The 25,754-nt window shown below is 34.7% G+C and overlaps 1 protein-coding gene across 1 annotated transcript in view; it reads right to left on the minus strand.

Moving 5' to 3' along the window:
* EPM2A (EPM2A glucan phosphatase, laforin) overlaps positions 1-25,754 on the minus strand; it is a 191,437-nt gene that overhangs the window by 114,591 nt on the left and 51,092 nt on the right. Inside the window, exon 2 of the mRNA XM_051997904.1 lies at positions 6,970-7,144. Within this exon, the coding sequence (XP_051853864.1) occupies positions 6,970-7,144 (175 nt within the window). The remainder of the gene's footprint in view (positions 1-6,969; positions 7,145-25,754) is intronic.

The following is a 25,754-nucleotide window of genomic DNA, read 5'->3' on the forward strand; positions in this document are numbered from 1 at the left end:
ACGTTGAAACCATATTGTCTGATGCATTAGACATTAGGCTTGGGGAATTTGCATTTTATTCTTTAAAAAATAGGTTGTTCCTTTCTTTAAGGTCACTTAAAAGATTTTTTTTACTTCAAATTATTTTGCATTTGCTTTTGAAAAAATGTAGAAAATACAATGACATTGTGTAAAATCATTAGTTTTATGGGATTTTAATCACTTTTCAATTAAAAGAAAATGGAACTGCATGGCTTTTCTTCTGAGCCAAAAAAATCTTTGTCATAAATATAAATTTGAATGTTTTCTAAAATGTAACATTTTCCAAAGTATTTAAACTTTATCACTCATAAAACCTACTGCAGATCTCTTGAGAAATGATTTAATTGGCACTGAGGCTCTTTTAAGTTAGAGAAATTCGAGTCCCTAACCACAAAATGTCTCATTAAATTAGTTACCTGTGCCTTTGAATGCCAAACATCCATTCTATTGAGTGTTTTACTGTACTGTAGAGTTCTGATATTATCATTTACAATCTCCTGAGATTATACATAGTTCTCTAAAAATAACTGTTGATGGGGTTTTGCTTCCTTAGAACTACTTCTACATGGAAAGATCAACAATTTATAACTTGAATCTACTTCCTCCTTTTATCCATAATGAGATGTTTTAAATTTTAAGGTCAAACTACTAAAGAGTTGAAAACATCACTTCCCCTCTCTGAGACTGTTTTCTCATCTATAAAATGAGTGAGCTGAACAAGGTCCCTTTTACTGCTAAAATTCTGTGATCCCTAATATGTGATTCTTCCATATTTATCTGAATCTTGTATTCCCAGTTTAGTTTGCAGTATGAAAATGTATCTTTCAGTGTATAATGTAGCAAGCATTATGCTAAAATGGTAATAGTTCACATTACTAGAGGAATTTTTCCCAGTCTAGTCAGTAGAGATAAGAAGGTATTCATGTGCTAAATGAAAATCAATGAATTTAAGCCCCATTCAACCCTTTACAAAGTGTGAAGTTCCTCTGATGAAACTAGAAGGGTACTTTGCTATTGTCTGGCCAAAGATTAGCTAAACCTCTGGTAACTTAAAAAATAAGGATGTCAATTCTGAGAGGCAACTGAAGCAGAAAACAACTTTGTGGAGTATAATTCCTGTGCCAAAGAGCAGGGGAAATAAGATAATTTATCATTCTTTGCTTTTCATTCCTTCCCCAGAGTTCCTTGCCCAATGGGAGATACTATAGTTCGGCAAAAAGAGTAAACAAAGGCAATTTTAAGAGTGTCAATCTGGCTACAGTGGGGGAAAAAAAAAAAAAACAAGGAAAAAGAAAAGAGCTGCCCATACACATTTTATATTGGTATATGCCCGTATTTGTCTCCTGTTTGAGTTCAAGACAGGGACACTACATCATCTTGTTTAAAGTAGCTAAATCTAAGGAGAAACAGAATAAGGTAGAGGATAGATAACTGCAAACTAAAAATGTCAACATTAGGGAAAAATATCCAGGAGTACCATGATTATATCATGAGAAGGAAAAAGATATCAGGGGTCCACAATTCCAAATAGGAGAGTTGCCTTGGTGAAGTGTTACCTATATTTATATCTCATTATCAGTGTACTATACTTAGATTATGCTTACTCTTAGAAGTGCTGTTGTCTGTATTTGTAGGATACATCCAAAATTTATGGGAGAAATATTTTGTAGCTTCTATTTTTACTATCTGATCCTGGTAAGCAACTTTCTTTTGAGCTAATTGTAATCTTCTGGCCAACTATTAAAGGAAAGCATACCAGTGGGGGCTCATGAGCTTTAATTTTAGGAATGCAGACGCATAGAGTGAAATTTAGCATTGAAACTTAGGAGTAAATATATTCTACCTACACAAGGGCCTAACCCACAAAAATGTGAGTATCAAGTTGGGAAGATATATAAATATAGTATTTGTAGAGACTTATCTAATATTTAAAGTTCAATAAATATTTACAAGGAAGTGCCCAGGTGAGAGAAAAACAGGGCAGCCAAAATAATGAAGTTTTAAGAGCATTTATTGCTAGTTAGCGACTGAATCCCAACACCAACATGGAAGGGGTCAGTAATGAGTGGCCTCAGGGCCATATATTTATAGAAATGAGAGACATCAAAATGTTTCTTGATACATTTGTCATAATAAAGGAATTTCTATTCTAAACAGGAGGCAAAAAGTTATTACTCTAAGGGGGTCATTCTCAGGCAGCAATAAGCAGCATTTCTTTAAGCTTATCAGGTTGTCAAGGTCTCAAGACCCTCAGTACAGTATATCTGGGTTGTTAAAAATACCATCTGCATCAGGGAGTGAAGAACTAGTAATAAACTTCTAACTACAAAGATTTAGGATTATGTTTCTCATGGTCCCATTTTGGGGTGCTTTTCCACCTCAACAACAATCCTATGAGGTGCTATAAATATATGAACTCCATTCCCAAAAAAGGAAACTATAGCTTTGAAGGACTATGAATGCTGAAGGTCCCGTAACTTGTGTCAGTTAGGATTCAAATTCAGATTTCCTGATTCTAAGTCCAGTACTATTACTAGTACTCAACATTACCTTTACTATAACTTACTATAATAGGCTCCAAATACCTTTCTTAAAGCAACAAAGAAGAAACTGTGCAGTGATAAAGTGAATTCTTACCTTTGTTCTCCTTGCCTTTTTCGTGAAGCTTTGTTATTTTTGTGATTTCTCTTTGAAAGATCTACCCTTCTTACATTTTTATTTCATAGCGAATTGTTAAAATTAATGCCTCTATCTCTAAAAGAATCATAGTTTACAGAAGGAAAGCTCTCCAGTGCCCCACAATGAATCAGCATGGTTATCAGTATGGGAGATACTATAATTCAGCAAAAAGAATAAACAAAGACACTAATGCTGAACATGCAGGAAAAATCCAAGGTTTTATTTTGCAAATGCCTCCATCCTCATCATTCCAAATACATGTGATTTTTATATGTCATTCTCCATAATGATTCATTTATAATTCATTAATATTACTGTTCTATGCATTTTATGTTAATACACATAACAATAGCTTATAGTTACTTAACAGTTTGTGGCTAAAAATACTTTCAGTATTTATTATTTTAGGGGGCAGCTAGATGGCACAGAATTTGAGTTCTAGTCTGAAACACCTAGACATTTAATAGCTGTGTAACCTTGAGCCAGTCACTTAATCCCAATTGCCTTGGGAAAAAAAGCAAAGAACAAAACACAAATATTTATTATTGTATGTGATCCTCAAAACAGCTCCATTTTCTCTAGCAGATTGCCCCATCATCATTCTCACTCTAATGTTTATGCTCTCCTTACCTACTAATTCCTTCCCTGCTGCCTACAAATTCAAATTTCTCCCATCCTACAATGATTTCCAGCTATTGTCCTATATTTTCCCTCCCCCTTCTTAGCAAATCTCCAAAAAAAGGCATCAATAGTTGGTGTTTCAATTGTCTTTCCTCTTACTCTACATAGAGAAAAAAAAGACAGTATTTCACTTTAATGAATAATATCTCCACCCTCTGAACTTCTTTATTTTATATTGGTATATGCCCGTATTTGTCTCCTGTTTGATTTCAAGACAGGGACACTACATCATCTTGTTTAAAGTAGCTAAATCTAAGGAGAAACAGAATAAGGTAGAGGATAGATAGCCAGTCTTACAGTCAAAAAGACCTGGAGTTGTCTTCCTTTTGGTGCATCCAAAATGTGAAACCCTACCTAAGTTATTTCTGTCAACTCATGGGTAATTCTCCAAGTTGCAAAACAGTTGTAAATTTGCAAATTGGCAAAGGGGTTTCCTCAGAGAGTTCCCTAGGACAAAAAAACCACACACACAAAAATCTAATGCATTAAAATCAATGGAAGGCATTTCTACATGATATTCATTATTTAACTAGTGGAGTGGAAGGAAATCCTTTAAAGTTGAGTTATAATACCTGTTTATACAAGCATTATCTTCTACAATTGTTATTTATTGCTCAGTTACTGGTGAGGAATTATCTTTTCTAGAAATAAATAGAGGAGAAAAAACAAGAATAAATCTTTCAAAACCCACCACCTCTACATGAGTTGGCTAAATATCCATTTATAAATATATTCATTGAGAATGCCAAATGCAAAGTATTTTCAAATGAACAAGCTCCTGATATAAAAGTAACAATTATAATGCAAGTCCTGAAACCTGGACTCTTGAGAAACTCCAATAAGGAATAAAGGTTCTGGTAGCTAAAAAGAGATCTAGAATGTTGAGTGTGATTAAGGCTTTATTTTAATATACATAGTCTCCTGGCTTATAAAATCCTAGAATTTGTTTGTGTAATTTACAATATCAGGCAAACTCCCTTTTCAATATATAATATAAGATGTTCAACAATAGATAAAAATACTAAGAAAGTACCTTCAGCATATTAGGCTGCTGTGGAGGGTTTTAAATGCATTGCTTCAAAAATAAATAAACGAATGACAAAAAACATTGTCCCTCCAAAGAAATATATCATCTAAATACTACCTTCATTAAGAATGTTTCTTCTCATGGACCCACACTTAACACCATATACCAAGATAAGATCAAAATGGGTCCATGACTTAGGCATAAAGAACGAGATTATAAATAAATTGGAGGAACATAGGATAGTTTATCTCTCAGACTTGTGGAGGAGAAAGAAATTTGTGACCAAAGATGAACTAGAGACCATTACTGATCACAAAATAGAAAATTTTGATTATATCAAATTAAAAAGCCTTTGTACAAACAAAACTAATGCAAACAAGATTAGAAGGGAAGCAACAAACTGGGAAAACATCTTCACAGTTAAAGGTTCTGATAAAGGCCTCATTTCCAAAATATATAGAGAACTGACTCAAATTTATAAGAAATCAAGCCATTCTCCAATTGATAAATGGTCAAAGGATATGGACAGACAATTTTCAGAGAATGAGATTGAAACTATTACCACTCATATGAAAGAGTGTTCCAAATCACTATTGATCAGAGAAATGCAAATTAAGGCAACTCTGAGATACCACTACACACCTGTCAGATTGGCTAAGATGACAGGAAAAAATAATGATGAATGTTGGAGGGGATGCGGGAAAACTGGGTCACTAATGCATTGTTGATGGAGTTGTGAACGAATCCAACCATTCTGGAGAGCAATCTGGAATTATGCCCAAAAAATTATCAAATTGTGCATACCCTTTGATCCAGCAGTGTTTCTATTGGGCTTATATCCCAAAGAAATACTAAAGAAGGGAAAGGGACCTGTATGTGCTAAAAATGTTTGTGGCAGCCCTGTTTGTAGTGGCTAGAAACTGGAAAATGAATGGATGCCCATCAATTGGAGAATGGCTGCGTAAATGGCTGGGTAATATTCCATAATTGTTCTGTAAGAACATTTTTATTGTTCTGTAAGAAATGACCAGCAGGATGAATACAGAAAGGCTTGGAGAGACTTACATGAACTGATGCTAAGTGAAATGAGCAGAACCAGGAGATCACTTTACACTTCGACAATGTTATTGTATGAGGATGTATTCTGATGGAAGTGGATTTCTTTGACAAAGACTCAATTTCAATTGATAAATGATGGACAGAAGCAGCTACACCCAAAGAAAGAACACTGGGAAAGGAATGTGAACTATTTGCATTTTTGTTTTTCTTCCCAGGTTGTTTTTTACCTTCTGAATCCAATTCTCCCTGTGCAACAAGAGAACTGCTCAGTTCTGCAAACATATATTGTATCTAGGATATACTGCAACATATTTAACATATATAGGACTGCTTGCCATCTAGGGGAGGGGGTGGAGGGAGGGAGGGGAAAAATCGGAACAGAAGTGAGTGCAAGGGATAATGTTATATATAAAAAAAAAAAAAATTACCCTGGCATGGATTCTGTCAATATAAAGTTATTATAAAATAAAATAAAATATTTTAAAAAAAGAATGTTTCTTCTCTTTTCAACCATTAAAAAAATAGCCTTAAATATTCCCTAAAAAATGAATTGTCAGAGTGACAATGCAAAAAGCACTAATCTAGGAGTTAGGAGACTTGAATTCTAGTCCTAAATCTTTTCTGATTAATTCTGTAATCTTAAAATAAGTCAATTCATGTTTCTGAGCCTCGTTACCTTTATTTGTTGGAAGGAAGGAAGAAAAGAAGGAAGGAAGGAAGGAAGGAAGGAAGGAAGGAAGGAAGGAAGGAAGGAAGGAAGGAAGGAAGGGAGAGAGGGAGGGAGGGAGGGAGGAGGAGGAAAGAAGGAAGGGGGGAGGGAGGGAGGAAGGAAGGAAGGAAGGAAAGAGGGAAGAAAGAGGAAAGGAGGAAGGAAGGAAGAAAGGAGGGAGGAAGAGGGAGGGATGAAAGAAGGGAAGGAGGAAGAGAAAGAGGAAAAGAGGAAGGGAGAGAGGAAGAGAGGGAGGGAGGGGGAAGAAGGAAAAGAGGAAGGGAGGTGGGAAGGGAGGGAGGGAAGGGAGGTGGGGAGGGAGGGAAGGAGGAAGGAAGGAAGGAAGGAGGGAAGGAAGCAGGGAGGGAGAGAGGAAGGGAGGAAGGAAGGGAGAGAAGAAGGGAGGAAGGAAGGGAGAAAGGAAGGAAGAGAGAGAAAGAGGGAGGGAGGGAAGAGGGAGGGAGGGAAGAGGGAAGGGCAGAAAGTAGGAGGGAGGAGAGGAACTAAATGATGCCTGAGACCTCTCTCATCTCTAACACTGACTTCTATGAATTGATGCCCCTGTGTGGATTCCTCACTGGCAAGATTTCAAAACATTAGAGTTTTGAATATCTGAGTTGACAGATGCCTGAATAATCATGGTTTTAAGAGGCAAAAGGATAAATAAGGGAATCTATTTGTTTCTTAAAGCAGCAACCTACTATCATCCAGTTTGACTGATTGGATCCAGGTATTTTTCTGTCTGGTCCAATCTCAAAAACAGCTGTCTGCTTCAATACACGATTGCTCTTACCTGGAATAATGCATAGCTTGGTGGCCTGCAATGTTGAAATAAAAATCAGTTGTGTGCTTCATCTCATTTGTGTGCCCCATAATCTCAATCCAGTGTCCAATGGGGAGACAGTACACACCATCTACTAAGTTGTTTTCATCATAAGTACTGCAGCGGTCATGGTGAGGACCATTACCTATAACAAGAAGAAATGACATGCAGAGCAATTAAATCCACGTTCTGTTTAAAGAGTCTCAAAGTAAACTAGAACTAGATAACAAACAGTTATAAAGGGATAAAGAGGCATTAATGAGACTTCTTGAAGGTATCTAATTTTTGAGTAAAGCTACAAACCTATAGTAAGTAAACATTTCAGCAAATTAATTAACCTTTTCAGGTTAGAATAGTAATAATCTTCCATCTATTGATATCCTAAAGGACTCATTGCAATTCAAATACTTTCACAGAATACACATGGAAAGAATCTATAATACTACATACTTTTTTATCCTTCCTTCCTTCCCTCCTTTCTTTCTTCTTTCCTTCCTTCCTTCCCTCCTTTCTTTCTTCTTTCCTTCCTTCTTTCCCTCCTTTCTTTCTTCTTTCCTTCCTTCCTTTCCTCCTTTCTTTCTTCTTTCCTTCCTTCTTTCCCTCCTTTCTTTCTTCTTTCCTTCCTTCCTTCCCTCCTTTCTTTCTTCTTTCCTTCCTTCCTTCCCTCCTTCCTTCCTTCCCTTCCTTTCCCTCTTTCTGGCTGAGGCAGTTGAGTTTAAGTGACTTGCCCAGGGTCACACAGCTAGGAAGTGTTAGGTATCTGAGGCCACATTTGAACTCATCCTCCAGACTTCAGGGCCTGATGCTCTATCCACTGCACCATGTACCTGCCCCTTAACTATTAACTTTTCAGAAAGCAAATTATGACTGCTGGACTCTGGAGACTAGGGTTTTAGCTCTGGTTACTCTGCTAAATTTCCACTAATTTAGGTCAGCCATTTAACCTCTAAGGCCTCAGTTCCCTCATCTGAAAAATAAGGAGACTACCCCAGATATTATCTAAAGCTCTTCCAATTCTAAAACTCTACACTTTTAATTATTTAATTCACTGTAATTGACATAAGAAAATAGTAAAGGCTGAGAGACAGCTTGGTATAGTGGATGGAGAGCTGTCCTGAGATGCTAGAACACAAGTAATCAAATATCTCTTCTTATATATACTGACTGCCTGATCCTAGGCAACTCTTTTAATTTCTAAGTGCCTTTAGGCAACTTTATAAAACTATAAATTGAAAGGTGGATGCTTTTCTGAACTGCTAAAGAAAGTTTGCTCAATGGAATGAAACTCAATGGAAGTTTCACACAATGATCGTGTCAGAATTTTTTAAAATAACATTAATGTGTACATAATAATATTTTTATAACATAAGCTAATTCTTTTCCAAAACAAACCTTTACTAAACATCTCCTATATGAAATTAAACTGAATGGAATACAACACAAAATAAGTTCTGTGTTCTATCACAATCGAAATTATTTCCCTTATTTGTCAAATTCTTATTTCAAAATGACCTATTTCTCTATCTTTCATTACCCTCAAGCAGAATTCAGCATCCTACTTCTCTTCAAGTAAGGCTGAACCTAACAAAACAGACATTATATTGGATACCTCTCAGCCAAAACACTAATAAATTAAGTGAGAAAAAGCTGTCAAATAAATTGGTTTCCTCAACTAATTCATTCATTCAAAATTGTGCAAACTTACTGTCTGGCGCAAAAAATTCTGTAACACAACTACAATAGTTCAAACTATTGTCAGTTTACTTTTGGAAATTATAGACTTATCTTTTTAATTTAAAGCAAAAAATCACATGTATTTTTTGAAAAAAATTTTCAAGTCTTTAAAATATATCAAATGATATAAGAGCAAGAGTAATTTTCTAAGAAATGAGTGGTCAGTGGATAGGATGGTGTTCAAAAGAAGAATCATAAATTATCAGTGACCATATGAAATATTGCTCTAAATCAGTATTAAAATGATACGTGCACCTCAAATTAGAAACAAATATTTTATAGCACTTACAATCTGGCACTTTCCTTTAAAATTATAATCTCAACTGATCCTCATAACAATCCTGGTAGGTTGTTTTGTACTATTATTATCCCATTTTACAGCTGAGGAAACTAAGGCAAACATCATGTAAGTGACTTGCCCAGGTTCACACACCTAGGAAGTGTCTGAAGCTGAATTTTTTTTACAAACCTTCTGATGCCAGACCCCCTCAAAACCAAACTGCTTTTAACAAAAGATACAACTAGTAAATACGAGAGAAAAATCTCACTCACAAATAAATGCTTGTGGGAAAATAAGCACAAATAAAACACTGTTCATGCAGCTATGAAAAGGCCCAATCCAATCTGGGGGAAAATGGAATTATAAAAGAATATTCATTAAATTATTTATACCCTTTGATCCATTGATCCCACTTTTGTAGATGTATCTCAAAAATAGTCGAAGAAAGTTATTCATAATAGTATTTTTGTCAATAGCAAAATGTAAAAAAAAAAAAACTATAAAGCAGGTTCCCAATATCTAACAAATTGTGGCATATTAGTATAATTGTTATATTTTGTGGAAAAATAACAAAAATAAAAAAGTCTTAAAATCATAGGAAAAGATACCTGAATTAATGTAAAGTAAGCAGAAACAAAAATTAACAAAAAAGCAAACAAAACCTACTAAAATCCATTATATATGTTAAAGAGGCTCAAACCCTTAAAAAAAAGTCTGGCTAATGTGTATACGTATGAAAGGCCTAGAAATAGACAATAATCCTGCCCCAGGTTTTAGTTTTCATGATGGCTTAAATTTATTTGCACAGCAGATTATATCCACAATCAATTCCCTAAAACACTGCAAAGACATCAGACCTACATAATTCTGACAAGATTCAAGAAGTATAGAAAGCATGGAACTTAACTGTAAAGAATTCACAAGACCAGGCCATCTTCAAGTCAAGGGGCAAAAAGCTTTATTGTAACATTTAGGAGGTGGATAAAGATCTTAAAGAAATAACCATTAACAAGAGGAAAGATGGGAGGCAAAATCCCTATTGAAACTCACAATTAATAAGGAGGGAGACACTATAACAAGGGAAAAGGAGAAAAAAAAGCCATAGGGCAGGCTAAATTCCTAAAGAATGTCACCTTCAACAAAGAGAAAGGTAGGAGTAACCAATTGCCATAAGGCAGGCTAAATTCCTTGTGATTAACAAGGGGGAGGAGGAGGCAGAGGGTTAAGAAATAATGTGAGGGGATAATAGCTTGGCTCCAGATGTATTTTATTACTTTTTATTTTATTTTATTTACTTAGATTTTTATTTATTTATTTAGATTTTATTTTACATATTTAAAAACATTATTATTAAAAGGTGTTCATCAGTCTGGATTCCATGGCACAAAAAGGATTAGAACAGAAGCCCATATTTATGGGCCACATATTGGGGACATACCCACTCCTATCAATGCCCCTTCTTATGGCTCACCTAGCTACCAAGGACCTAGTCTTTTGCTGGTTCTTATTCATCCCATAAGTTCTTTGGAATTTTTGTGTCAGAAATACCCTTGAAAAGTCTTTGTGAATAGGGCCCTCAAATTTTGAATTAAAAAAGAACAAAATCTTTCTAACCCTAAGACCAAGAGAGTTGGGCCACTAAGATGAGAAAATATATGGAACCCTAGCTGTTGTCAAGTATTGTGTGACTTTTCATAATTCTGTGGACTATATTATACATAGTGTTTGTTTAGCAAAGATACTGGAATGCTTTGCCTTTTCTTTCTCCAGTGGGTTAAAGCAAATAGGGGTTATATGACTTGTCTAAAATCACATATTAATTAATGTATGAGACCAAATTGGAACTCAAGTCTTCCAGTTTCCAAGTCCATGCTCTATAAAGTAAACTAGCTAGCTGCCTTTTTTATAAAGTTCTATTTGCTACTGCTATAAAATTTTGCTATATAAGCCAATTGTCATGTAATTTCCTCAACGAATAATCTGTCTTCACCAATAGGGAAAATTTCATATAAATATACATGGGGAAAGAGGGAGGTTACAATTAGTTCAAATATAATAGTAAAGATGGCAATTATCTGAAGTTCTTCTACTCCATTTATCAAAGAACTTAGGGCCGGAGGCAAAGTCTTTTCCTGAGAAGACCCCAAGACTATGAAAGAAGTATATAAGCATATAAACTACTCCTATAGAAAAAAAAAAAAAAGAGAGAGAAACTGGGAAGAGTTGTGTTTTTGTTTTGTTTTCTCTAATCCTGGCTAGTATTCTGCATTTCCCAATTCACACCTTCACCTCCCATTTTTTTTTTGTACCAGAGAAAATCTATTGACTTTAAAATTTAAGACCCATAGAAGAACCTATTAAACCTATGAGAAAGAAATAATATCACAGTAGGAGGTCACTGTGACATGTTGGCAATAATAATCAGCAAGGATCAGCAATGGCCATGAGACCAAAACTGCAACATTAAATAGCAGTTTCATAAAACCAGTAGGGATCAATACCTGGCAAAAAGTATGCATCCACAGCATAAGAAATAGGCAAGAGTTTTGAATAAAACTTTTTTTTTAAATCTCCTACAAGAAAACTTTACTGTAACACCAAAATTGCAACCAAGTTTTAAGAATCAGGGAATGCAAAAATAGTGATGCAATTAATACTGTGATAGGAATTTTTAACCTTTTATTAATTTTGTTATTTGGTCCTCAAGATCATTTATTCTACAAATTTTGGTTAATGAAAAATGTGTCTTCTGTTCATTTTAACCTTACCTAACTTAAATCTGACTCATGACATGAGGGATGACTGACATTCCTCATATAGGAGCAGAAGGGAAGTCAAAATGATTCCTTTGTTAGCTCCCCTAGTCATTTATTGATTTCCCTGATGCTAAACTTTCTTTCTTATCTTGGTAACATGTAAATCTTTCCCCTCAATAGGCCTATTTGTGAAACCACTAAATGTAATTTATTCTGACTTAGTTTACCTATAAAGTTTGTTTGCTGTTTAAGTTTGTTCAACTTTTGTAACACTAAAGGAAATATGGAGTTATGAATCTATCTTCTCTTTAACTTCTATAGCCTAAATGTAGAAGACTGCAATATTTGAAAGAATTGTTTCTCTGTCATTGATGTAATTTTGCCTCTAAGAAGTTTTGTGAGATTTCTAATGATCATTCAGGTTTTCTCCAAACCTATATTCAAGCATAATAATAAAACCTAGGTTTTTACTTCTATAGTTTATGCATTGTGGCAGATAAAATTTGGCAGCTGTTACCTGCCACATGAATTCAGATAAGAGATGTTTCCCCATAATAAAAGAAATAAGGAAATGTAAAATTCAAAAGGGAAGGGGCTAGTTATGAAAAAAGTCATGAGTGCAGTTTATAGTACATCATTTGGTGCTAAACCCCAAACACATCACACTAATCAGCTCATGCTCCAAAGTGTGCAAAAAACAAACCATCCTTGACCTACATCTCTCCCCTCTCTAGTCTACAGTGCTTTCCATCTTCTCTATAAACTGTCCTAAACCACCTGATCCATCCTATTATATTTTACCATCCCTTACCAATTCAGCATTATATCACATGAAATAAAGTATACATTCTGATTATAATCAGCTCACCAACCTTCACCACTATCTTCCATTCAGAGTCCCTTTTTGGGAAAGAAAAAGGGAAAAAAGTGGGAGGGGTTCTATAAAGACAAATATTACCTATATTACGATTAATCCTAAGGCTAATTAATTAGGGATGGCCAAACAAGCTGTGGTATATGACTGCAGTGGAATAATTACTGTGCTATGAGAAATGATGCGTAAGATGATTTCAGGAAAACCTGAAAAGACTTACATGAATTGATGCATAGTAGAATGAACAGAACCAGGAGAACATTGTAGACAGTTAACAGCAATATTGTTAGAGGAAGAACTGTGAATGACTTAGTTAATATCAGCAATATAATAATCCAAATCAATCGCAAAGGACTAATGATGGGGTATACTATGCACTTTCAAAGAATGAACTATGTTGATTGAATACAATTTTTTCTTTTATTTTTTCCTTTATTCAAGTCTTCTTGAAATGATTAATATGACTAATATTTTTATGTGAAAAAATACTGAAGCTAGCACTGTTATCAAATATGATCTTTATTCCTATGAAAATTTCTAATTTCTTTTTTTTTTCTTTTTCTTTTTTTTCCCCTGAGGCAATTAGGGTTAAGTGACTTACCCAGGGTCACACAGCTAGGAAGTGTTACATGTCTGAGACCAGATTTGAACTCAGGTCCTCCTGACTTAGCTGCCCCCCTAACTTATTTTTAATTCATCATTTTGGTCACAATTAGTTCTCTTTGTTTTTTAATTAAATTTTATCTCTTTCAATTAACAAGCATTTATTTTCTTCCCTGTGCCAAATAGAAAAAAAAAAAAAGAAAGAAAGAAAAGGATTTGAACTCTTTTTTTTTTTTTTTGAGGCCAGTTCTCTGTCTTCTATGCAACATTACTTCTAAAATGTAATGCATAACTTAAAACCAGATTCAAATCTAGATATTTCACTGGGCAGTGCAGAAGTCTTAGGTCTAGCCTAAATAGTTGTTTCTTTAAGTTACTCTAAATAAAACATTCTAACTTATACATATATCTGTATATATATACATATATCTGTATATATATTTAATTAAAGGGTTAGCTCATTTCCAAGTTGCTAAGTACTATTCCCATAATTAACAATGTGATATTTTATCAGTTTACTTGTGCGTGTGTGTGTATATATATAAATTCTGAAGTTTTCTGAAAAGAAACTCCCTTCTTGCTGAAGAACATAAAAAAATCCTTTTATAAGTGAAATGCTCATATGTTTTAGACAAAACATATGCCAACAAGATTTGATCATTGAAAACTTGGTATGTGCAGTAATTTTGAATAATTGTTGGATTGTTGCTTTTTTGGTAGAGAGAAAAATTAGTCTAACCCTGTATTCTCATCAATTTTAGAAAATTCTACTATCAAAGATGAGCAATTCTTCTGTGTTTTATAAACTTAGAGAGCTGAGAAAGACAAGTGATTAAATAACTTGTTTGTGGCCATGCACCTGGTACAAGTTTGAGGCAAGATGTACATCTGAGTTTTTGTTGTTGTTTGTCCTCCTTTCTCGAAGAGAACCATGACATCAGAAAGGGGATGCCATAACATACAAGTGAACTGGATTTAAGTGAGGAGTGCTATACAAAGTCACTGACCTCACTTTCTCCTCCACAGACATCTGGATCCAGTGGCAAAGAGCAGATCAGGATGACTGAAGATGGCCTGTTCTATTGATTCCAAAACAAACCTTATATCTATTACATGATACTGAATAGTACATCTATATAAATCTATTATAAACTTTCCACATGAACTGGGGAGAAAACCCAAGGTATGCTAATAAATGTCTTACAACCAATTCTCTCTAGAAAGGAAAAAAGTACACTTTTAAATTTAATCTGCATTATTAGTAGTTCCCAGGAATTTTCTTAAATCTTTGTCGCTGCTGTTGAGTTGTTTCAATTTTATCTGATCAAATTTATCTGATACATTTGCCATTTCCTTCTCCAGCTCCAGGCAGGAGACTAAGGCAAAGAAGTGTAAGTGATTTACCCAAGGTCATACATCTAGTAAATGTCTGAGGTCAGATTTGAACTCAAATCCACCCAAGGTCAGCTCTCTACCCACTATACTACATAACTGCCATTTCTTAAGCCTAGAAACCAATAAAATAAGAAATCAAGCTTTGATTCATAACACTGCTTATTTCCAAGATATAGATGCTCATAATGAAAATGTAACACTTTTTGGAGAGCCACAACAAATAAGCTCCAGTATACCTCTTGAAAATATGCAGTCTCTGTGTCAAGTTGTATTGTGCAAACTCAGCCAAACACCATCTGTTCAAGTTGTATATTGTTAACAACAATGATCACCTATTCCCAAAAGCATACAATAGAACTTATTTTCAACCCTGTTCTCATGATGAAACATGCTACCAACTTATGCACAAGGGCAAGAGTTTAGGGGGGAGAAGTTGAGATGGAAAGAAAATGGACTGGCATATTAGAAAAAAAATTAAATTACAAAAAAAAATTCTGCCAATCAAAAAAAAAAATCTATGACTATGAAAATCCAAAAAAGCTGGTATAATTTTATACCACATTAACAGCAGTTTTAAGTGATAGTACTTCTACAGAGTTATGAAAATTAAATTAGACAAATGAAACAATGAAATGAAGTGAAACAAATTAAAAAAATAAAATTGAAACCTAAGAAATTGAGGCTAGCATGCGGAACAAGGAAAAAAAAACTAATAAAAGAAAAATGTAATCAGAGATAGGGATTTAGAATAAGAAACACTTGCAAAATATAATTTGAGGTGAAAAATCACTTATGGGTAGGAAGGCAGATATAATATAATCAGAGGAGGAGATTTATACTCACCTGGGGGAAGATGTAATAAATTAAGGGTGGAGACTTGGGGGGGGGGGCGGTGAGGGGGAAGGAGATGTAATGATGTAATGGGGTGGAGATTAACACTGTCATGTCCAATGGGGAATCAGGGACTTCAGAGTAGGAAATAAAAGACTACCTTATGCTTTTCAAGAGTGTGCCTAATACCCTTTGATCCAGCAGTGTCTCTACTGGGCCTGATTCCCAAAGAGATCATGAAAAAGGGAAAAGGATGGACATGTGCAAAAGTATTTGTAGTAGCCCTTTTTTGTAGTGGCAAGAGGAAACTGAGTGGATGCCCATCAGTTGGGAATGGCTGAAAAAGATATTGTCTATAAATGTAATGGTATATTATTGTTCTGTAAGAAATGATGAGAAGGATGATTTCAGAGGCACCTGGAAAGACTTATGTGAACTGATGCTAAATGAAGTGAGTAGAAACAAGAGAACATTGTGTACTAACAACAAAATTATGTGATCATCATTATGATGATCAATTCTGATGAATGTGGCTCTTTTCAACAATGAGGTGATTCAGGTCCATTCCAATGAATTAGTAATGGAGAGAGCCATCTCTATCCAAAAATGACTATAGGGACTGAATGTGGATCATAACATAATATTTGAACCTTTTTGTTGTTGTTTGCTTGCTTTTTTTTTTTCCTTTCTCATTTTTTTCCTTTTTAATCTGATTATTCTTGGGCAATATAATAAATATGGAAATATGTATAGAAGAATTTAATATATTGGATTGCTTGCTTCAAGGGGATAGGATGGGGAGAAGGAAGGGAGAAAAACTTGGAACACAGGATTTATAGGAGTAAATGCTGAAAACTACCTTTGTATGTATTTTGAAAATTAAAAGCTATTATTAAAAATTATTTTATAAAGCCTTTTCCTGGATTCATCAGGTAGTCAATAGAGTTTCTGGTAAGGAATTTTGTTTCTCATAATGCCATCCTGAAGTACTGTACTGAGTGGCAGAGCATCCATAGGAGAGATTAAAATGATAAAAGATACAGAAATCACATCATTTGGACATATATTGAATGAACTAAGGATGTAAGACCTAGAGAAAAAAAGATTTTAAAAGGGCCATGAGCCTAACATCAAATATATGAAGAACTTTATGGAAGAAAAATTATATTTATTCTGCTTATACCATAAAGTATATGGTGGAAATTATCCAGTGATTATTGTGAGTACTGGTTGACCAGTTAATGTTTGTTAAGACTTAATTGGACTCATCCCTGAATAGTTCAATTACATTTCTAGTACTTGTTTCTATCATATGTAGAAAATTTATATTAAGAATATCAACCTCTGATTTAGAAGGCAGACCTATTTGGTTATTAATTAGATTAGATGATCTTTGAGGTGTCTTCCAACTTTGACATTCTATGACTTTCATTATTCATTCACTTAGCAATATACATCTAGCAAATTACTTATTAACATTTATAAATAAAAGCACAAATGGCATCATTTTGATAAGCTAGTAGTATGTTGGAAAATGTTTAATAACCTGCTCTCCAGAAAGAAAGAAAAAATATATGTTTGTGTGTGTGCGTATATATACACATATATATATATTCACCAATGAAACAATATTTTGTTTAATCCTCATTATTAGGATTTTCTCAATCACTTTTTTATAGCTCAGCACTCAACAAAACAATAAATTAAGCATTGATGTGTATATAGCTTTTGCTAATTTCCCCAGTTTTTATGCTCACACTGAAAATTTAACAACTGGCCCACTAGAAAAACAATTATTCAGTCCAATATATTATCTACAACTTAATTTTTTGTATTTATTTTATATGTATTTACATACATACACACACACACACACACGTAGTCTTTCCTATAACATATGCTCCTTAAGGCCAGGACTGTTATTATTTATTTCTTTTTCTCCAAACTCCAGCACAGTGCTAGTATCTAATAGATGTTTAATAAAAGCTTATTGGCTACTATTGCAACTCTAATCTTTCTATTTGGTTACAAACATTAATGAAGATAACTTTTGGTTTTACTCAAGACAAGGTAAAAGTAAATTCCTATATAATAAACTTGACATATGAAAAAGAGACAGACCCACTCTAGCTTCAGATTGCACTAATTAGACCTGCAGGACAAAGATGACAAATTATTAAAATGTAAGCAAGGACTATTTCATTCTTTTTACATGTAACTCCAGGATCTAGCACTGAGCCTGACACATCGTAGGCTCTTAACAAATGCTTGTTGATTGCTTGTAAAGTCTCCCTCAAGCCTGAAAAATCAGGTTACAAATTAACTCAAAAAGTTCCTGTAGGCTGAATCTGCAGGTAAAATTGTTTGCTCCCTGCCAATTCTGTTAGTCTGAAGATCTGCTGAGGAAACCTAAAATTACTGAAAAAAAAAGCAAAGGATGTCTCTAAATGTTACTCTTATGTTAGATTTAATTGGATTTATCCCCTGAAGAGTCAATTACATTTACAATTTTGGTTTCTGGCACATGAAGGAAAAAAAAATTAAGCAATCATCCTCCAAGTTAAGCAGCAAACATCTCCTAATCTGACAGCCTGTCCTTAAACCACTGGGTTAGAGAAAAAAGTAGAAAGTGGTATCGTTATTTCAACCTCCTTTACATTTTAATATTCAGGAGTAGTATTCTTTCCAAGGCTTTCAATTTGTATATTCATATCCTCAAGATTATAGTACATATACCACAATTAAAGAGGAAAGAATTGACATAAGGAAAACCACATGCTAGGCTACAGTACAAATAAACCCAAATCCAAACTGCAAAGCCTCAGTAAGTAAGCAGAGCTTCATGATTGTTTTTCTTCATAGTTGGATTCCAATGAAATTTGAGCAGTAAATAAAGACCTCAGTGTGCAGTGTGTGGGGACATGATGTGCAAAGAAATCCATCCTTAGCAACAATCAAGAATGTAAGCTGAAACAATACCAAGTGAATACTAAATGTATCTTTTACTCTAGAATTATTAATTCATTAAAATGATAATTCTAGATCATGAAATTCAGTCCCCCAAAACAGATTCTAAATTTCTCTGGAAACTTTGAGAGTTACTTAAGATGCTGAGAGCTTGACCTAAGTCACTCATGGCTTCAAGTGTCCTATCACTTCATGTCTCATAAAATTAAGTCATACTATATAACATATAAGTATCAGTAACCTATCTTTTGCTAAATCTTAGTTGGACAGGTTCCTTTACAGCGTATCTGTCTTTTATTATTGGGGAAAAATACTCTACACTTTTGAAAACTGTAACATTTTAATAAATTTTGTAATGTTCAAGTCATGTTCATTAAATAATGTAAACTAAATGGTAGATGAGTTTCCATCCTAACTCATTTTGGGTTAACTGTTTTGTCTAATATGATTTTATTGATTTGAAATTATGTTGTCCCAAGTGTTTGTTATTGCTAGTACCTTGTTTTAAAGTATATGGTGTTTTCTTCCACTACAAAGAAAAACTACATCAAGTCTAGTGTTAAATTAGATCATATTAATAAAATTTAAATCTAATCAGATAATGAAAATATAAGCTGCCATCTGACTTTAGTTTATTCAAAGCTCTACAAAGAAGTTGGTGAAAATATTTGAATTAAAATCTAGGTTTAATTTTTTTTAAAAGCAGCACAGGTCAAAAGTGGGACATGAATTGAAATGCCAAGGTGTCTCTCCATCCCTTATGAAGCTTCTCAATAGCAAAACAGGAAAATGATGGTAGTCAGGGACTAGACTTGTGATTTGATTGGTGCAGGAAGTTGCTTATAAAAAATTTATTCTACCATCTTAGTTAATATCTTATCTGCAGCTTTAAAAATCTAAGGGAATAGTCCATTCGGATCACTGAGCCAATAAGTGTCAGAAGTGGGGCACAGAATCCAAATATTCCAAGTCTCTATCTACTACATGTTGCTAGGGGAGATACTGATTAGAAATAATTCAACAAAAACAGGCGAGCAGACAGGATCCCAGGTGCTTTTGATAAGAAGTAACCTACATAAGAACATGTAGGGAGAAAAAAATCAACCATGAAATAGGGAATAAGATTTAGAATTACAATGTGTAAAAGGGGAGGGGATAGATGAAGCTTGTACTTCACAACTGACACAAGGACGTTACATGAAAAAAAAAATGATACAGATTGTATGTCAAAAAAAGGAAAAAGATATTCTCTTTTTCACTAAATTCTGATACATACTGGCTATGTGACCATGAGGAAATCAACCAATTATTGCTTCAGAAGACTATAAATTACAGGTGCATTAAAGGGAGTTCCCATGCTGAGAGATCCCTACACCAAAGAATCCAGATTTGGGGGGAGGGGGAGAGAAGAAGGAGAGGGGAAGCAGGGAGTGTTAGTTGTAATTAATGATATCCTGATTTGTCTTTCATGTTAGAAAATTGCCTTATTAATAAGGATCATTATTTGTGTGTATATGATTAATAAGACTATAAGCTCAATTTTATCTGTCCTATATTTATAAAGACAATCTATCTAAGGCGGTTCAAAGTATTAAAGCCTCTCTGTTTATAAATCACTCACTGCACCTATTGTAAAAGACTCTGATCTAGAGTATCATTGACTCTGATCTAGTGTATCATTCTGTCACCCAATCCTTAATCAAGTCAAGCACAACTCCATGACTGATCCAATCTTAATTATGTCCTATAACAGAGGTCTCAAAAGTCCAGCCCTAACTGGAATAAAATACAATTGGGAAATGTTTAATAATAATAATACAATTAAGATAATGTTAATTTTTTGAAGTTTGAAGTTAATTTTGAAGTTTTCTAAGTCAATAACAGCCCCTTTTAAGTCTGACACTCCTGCTCTACACAACTAGACTGAAGAATATCATTTGAAAGACCTTGAGACACATACTCAGCTCTTCTAGACTTTGGGCTGTGTTCCAAGGCTGAGGTGGATGTATCAGAAAGCATCAAGAACTAATGGGGGTTACTGAATGATGTGACCTGAAATGGGGCGAGAACAAACTCTGGGGGAGAATGGAAGACAAGACGGTTGAGGTCATCTCAAAATGCAATGTGGTCTGAAAGCACCCTGTTAGAAAATAAGAGTCTGTTCCCTCAGTTATCATCCCTAAACTGCTATTTGTTAGCTGGGTGGTCATTAACTTCAGTTTTGTCATATGAAAAATTAAGATAAGGAAAAATTAACATAAAAAGATTAAAAATTAAGATTTTAAAAAAGATTTTTAAAAGATAAGGAAAATTTAAGATAAAATTCTTGGTTCCAAAACATATCAGAGGCACAAATGAGTAAACTCAGAAATTCTAAACTAGCTAAATTGCCCAATTTCCTAAGGTTAATCTACAAACTGAAGTTAATAGTAGATTAATGATATGAAGTTACATTTAGAAACAAAGGCGGGGATATCTTAGCAGATGGGGCAGCTAGGTGGTGCAGTGGATAGAATACCAGACTTGGAATCAAGAAGTCCTGAGTTCAAATCTAGCCTCAGACACTTATTAGCTGTGTGATCCTAAACAAGTTACTTAATCCTGTTTGCCTTACTTTCTCAAATGTATAATCAGCTGGAAAGGAAACGGCAAACCATCCTAGTATCTTTGCCAAGAAAGGCTAAAATGGGGTCACAAAGTCAGATGTGACGAACCACAACAATATTAGTTGATGAATGTTCTGGAAAGAAACATTCATCTCTAATGAATGGCAAATCCTTAACTGAGAGTACTATTACTTTAAAAAAAGGAACACTTGGAGCAGCTAGATGTTGCAGTGGACAGAGTACCAGTTCTGGAGTCAAGAAGACCTGAGTTCAAATTTAGCCTCAGACACTTAGCCATATGACTCTGGGTAAGTCACTTAACCCCAAAAGCTGACCTCTCCTCCCCCCAAAAACCCTGAACACCATAGTAACTATTCATGTAAAATTCCACAGAGGTTCTTTTGGGCAGAACTCCACAAAGATAATAAATTCGCACACAAGTGACTTCAGACTGCAGAAAACAGTTTTAGACTGCAGAATGTATCCCCCAAAAACAAACAAACAAACAAACAAAAAACCCACCATATCATATTTGAAGAAAGAGAGAAAAGAAAAGAAGCCTGAGTCAGGTTAACATTATAGGACTTCACATTTATATATGACTCAGTGATTACAAAGAAATTTGTATATTTCACTTGATCTCCCCAGCAGGAGGCTAAGATCAAAAAATATACAACAAACGGTCTCAAAGAAAAAGCAAAATTCTCTCTCTATTTTTTTTTCCTCAGAAGGTTTACTGGAAATAAGCTAATTATGGTTTTCTTCATCAGAAAAGAGACTGCATCTCTGATTTTATAGATTGAGGGAACTCCTTGAGAGAAAACTCCCTTTAGGAATGCAGGGAGATCTTCTTCAAGAATGAAGGACAGAAGCAGAGCCAAGATGGTGGAGAGCAGACACAACTCTTCTGTATCCTCCTCTAACCTTCTCTCAAACCAGCAGCAGATTTGTTAAGCCTCTAAACTGGTTCTGAAGCCAAAGAATCACAAATATTTGGAGTACAACACATTTCTAGAAGAAGATACCTTGGAAGAACTTCAGAACAGGGCAGGACAGTGTGCTGAACGCAGACCGCAGCACAGGGAGACCAGGGCAAAGAGCTGGGGCCGGGAATCAGAGTGTTGCAGCTTCCCTGTAACTGGGAATCTTCTGTGAGCCTCTTAAGCCACTCTGTCCTTATTGAAAGCAGGTGCTTTGGCAGATTTGCCTTTTGTAAAAGACAAATTGTAAACCACTAATTCCCGAAAGAATGCCCGACCTAGCTGCCATTATCCAGCACTGGAAATCAATCAGCAGAACTGCCCCAGGACAAATTAAAGCAGCTGTTGCTCCTTTATATTGATTGGACCTTAAGCCTTAAAAAATGAATAAAAAGCCAAAAAGAACTCTCACCATAGACATCTCTTATGGAGAGAAAGAAGAACAGACTTCAAATCTTAGGTTCCTAAAGGCAAAACAATTCCAGAAGAAGCTCCAAAGAGAGATATGACCTGGTCCCCATTTCACAAGACTTTCTTCAAAGACTTCATAAAGGATGTTTAAAAAAAAAAAAAAAGAGTTAGAAGAAAATTGGGGAAATAAAATGAGATTATTGCAAGAAGGAATGGAAAAAGGAGAAAAAGAATGCAATGAACTAAAAAATATAATTGGCCAATGGCAAAAGGAGCTAAAAAAGGTAACGAGAAAACAATACACTAAAAATTAGAATTGAACAAATGACAATGAATGACTCAATAAGACTTCACGAATCAGGCAAACAAAAACAAAAAAATGAAAATATGAAATATCTCCTAGGAAAAATAACTGACTGGAAAATAGATCTAGGAGAGACAATCTAAGGATTATTGGGCTCTCTGAAAGCCATGATGAAAAAAAGAATCTAGACATTATCTTACAAGAAATCATAAAAGAAAACTGCCCTGATATTTTAGAATCAGAAGGTAAAATAGCCATCAAAAGAATCTATTGATCACCTCCTGAAAGGAGTATTTAATCCCCAAAAGATTAAATCCCCAAGGAATATCATGGCTAAATTTCAGAACTATCATACCAAGGAAAAGCTATTGCAAGCAGCCAGAAAGAAACAATTTAAATATCAAGGAGCCACAATTAGGATTACTCAGGATCTAGCAGCTTCCACCTTGAAGGATTGAAGGGTCTGGAATCTGATATTCCAAAAAGCAAAGGAACTGGGATTGCAGCCAAGAATAAATTATCCAGCTAAAATGAGCATTATCTTTCAGGGAAGATGGACATTCAATGATATAGGTAAATTTCACCTATTTCTAATGAAAAGACCAGAACTGAACAAAAAATTTGATCTCCAAACACAGAACTCAAGAGAAGCATAAAAAGGTAAAAAGGAAAGAACTCTTGAGAACTATATTTCTGTTATGGGTATACTTAGAGAATATGAGTATAATTTGATCTTGTTATGATAATATAAAAAAGAAATTACAGGTGAGAAGGAGATCACACTGGAAGAAGAGGGAAAAGGAAGTAAAATAAGAGAAATTACATCTCCCAAAGAGGCAAAGAAAACTTATTATAATTGAAGGAAAGAAGGGAGGAGGATGAGCATTGTGTGAATCTTACTTTCATCAGATTTGGCTCTAGGAGAGAATATCAGACATATTTGGTATCATAAAGAAACTTGTCTTACCTTATAGGGCAGTAGAAGGGAAAGGGGGAAAAGAAAGAGAAAAATTAATAGAAGGGAAAACAGAATTAGCGAAAAGGTATAAAAAAGCGGGAGAGGCTCTAAAAGTGGAGGACTGTTTAAGAAAGGTAGTCATCAAAAGCAAAGTACTAGGGAGGAAGGAAGGGAGATTAGGAAGGAGAAAAGCATAAACCTAGGTGTAATGGGCTGAGGCTTGAGTTGATGCACTGAGGTCCCAAGCACATGAGGCTAAATAGTAATTGGACCATATTGTATTAATATATATGCTTGGAGAAAGAATGGCCCCCGCCCACTCTTTGTGCAAGTCCTGATGTGTTGTATAGGAAATGACGATTCTGGTGGGTGGAGGCAGGGGAGTGAAAAAGGAAGGGGAGGAGAGCTCAGGCCCCACTATCTCTGCTAGCTGGCTTTCTGTCGCAGCTGCCCATATTGCTATCGCAATCTTTTTTCACCTCTTCACTTCAATAAAGACTGAAGATTTTTCCCTTAACCTGAGTTCCTGACTCCAGCTGATTTTAAATACGCGATCATTACACCTAGGATAAATAAGATGGCAAGAAATACAGCTTAGTTATTTTAACTGTGAATGCAAATGGGATGAACTCCCCCATAAAATGAAAGTGGATAGCAGACTGGATTAAAAGCCAGAATCCTACAATATGTTGTTTACAAGAAATACATTTAAAACATAGTGATACATATAGAATGAAAGTAAAGTGCTGGAGCAGAATATATTTATGCTTCAGGTCAGGAAAAAAAAAGCAAGGATAACCATCCTTATCTCAGATCAAGCAAAAGCAGAAATTTGAGTTATTAAACTGTGCATACCCTTTGATCCAGCAGTGTTTCTGCTGGGCTTATATCCCAAAGAGATCTTAAAGGAAGGAAAGGGACCCATGTGTGCAAAAAAATATTTGTGGCAACCCTTTTTGTAGTGGCAAAGAACTGGAAACTGAGTGGATGCCCGTCAATTGGTGAATGGCTTAATAAACTGTGGTATATGAATGTTACGGAATATTATTGTTCTGTAAGAAACAACCAGCATCATGATTTCTGAGAGGTTTGGAGAGACTTACATGAACTGATGCTAAGTGAAGTGAGCAGAACCAGGAGATCATTATACACAGCAACAACAAGACTATACAATGATCAATTCTGATTGAAGTGGTTCTCTTCAACAATGAGATGATTAAATCCAGTTCCAATTGTTTAATGATGAAGAGAGCCATCTACACCCAAAAAGAGGATCGTGGGAGCTGAGTATGGACCACAACATAGCATTTTCATGCTTTTCTATTGATATTTGCTTGCATTTTGTTTTCCTTCTGAGGTTTTTTTTTTCTTTCTAGATTCGATTTTTCCTGTGCAGCAAGATAACTGTATAAATATGTATACATATATTTTAACATATATTTTAACATTTAACATGTATTGGGCTACCTGCCATCTAGGGAAGGGGGTGGGGGAGAAGGAGGGAAAAATTTGGAACATAAAGTTTTGCAAGGGTCAAAGTTGAAAAAATTACCCATGCATATGTTTTATAAATAAAAACCTTTAATAAAAATTTAAAAAAAAAAAAAAGAATGCAGGGAAGTACCTTCTCTGCAAGAGAATAGTCTTAGAGAGTTAGAACAATTAAAAGCATAAGTGACTTGTCCAGAGTCTCACAGCCAGTTTGGGTCAGAAGTTATAACAATTTCTAAAGTTAAAACAACCAACAAGAATGTATTGAGTTCTTAGCAAGTGTCAATCATAGTATTTATCATATACTAATCTTACAATTTTATTGAAGACATTATTCAAATATTAAAAACAATTAGAGAAAAGAAGGCAGCATTTTAACAAGTGCTGAATTGTGTGGAAGTACAGGACCTTATTTGAATGGGCTAGTGAAACCAGAAAAAACTTCCTGGAGAAGTTAGTACTAGTCTTAGACATTGAAGCTAAGAAGAACCAAGATAATGATAATGAATGAATGAATGACCAGACTTTGAATTTGTTAATGAAATGAAAAAAAAATACAAATAAA

This window comes from Antechinus flavipes, chromosome 4 (genome assembly GCF_016432865.1).
Source record: "Antechinus flavipes isolate AdamAnt ecotype Samford, QLD, Australia chromosome 4, AdamAnt_v2, whole genome shotgun sequence".
In the NCBI taxonomy this organism is placed as follows: Eukaryota; Metazoa; Chordata; class Mammalia; order Dasyuromorphia; family Dasyuridae; genus Antechinus; species Antechinus flavipes.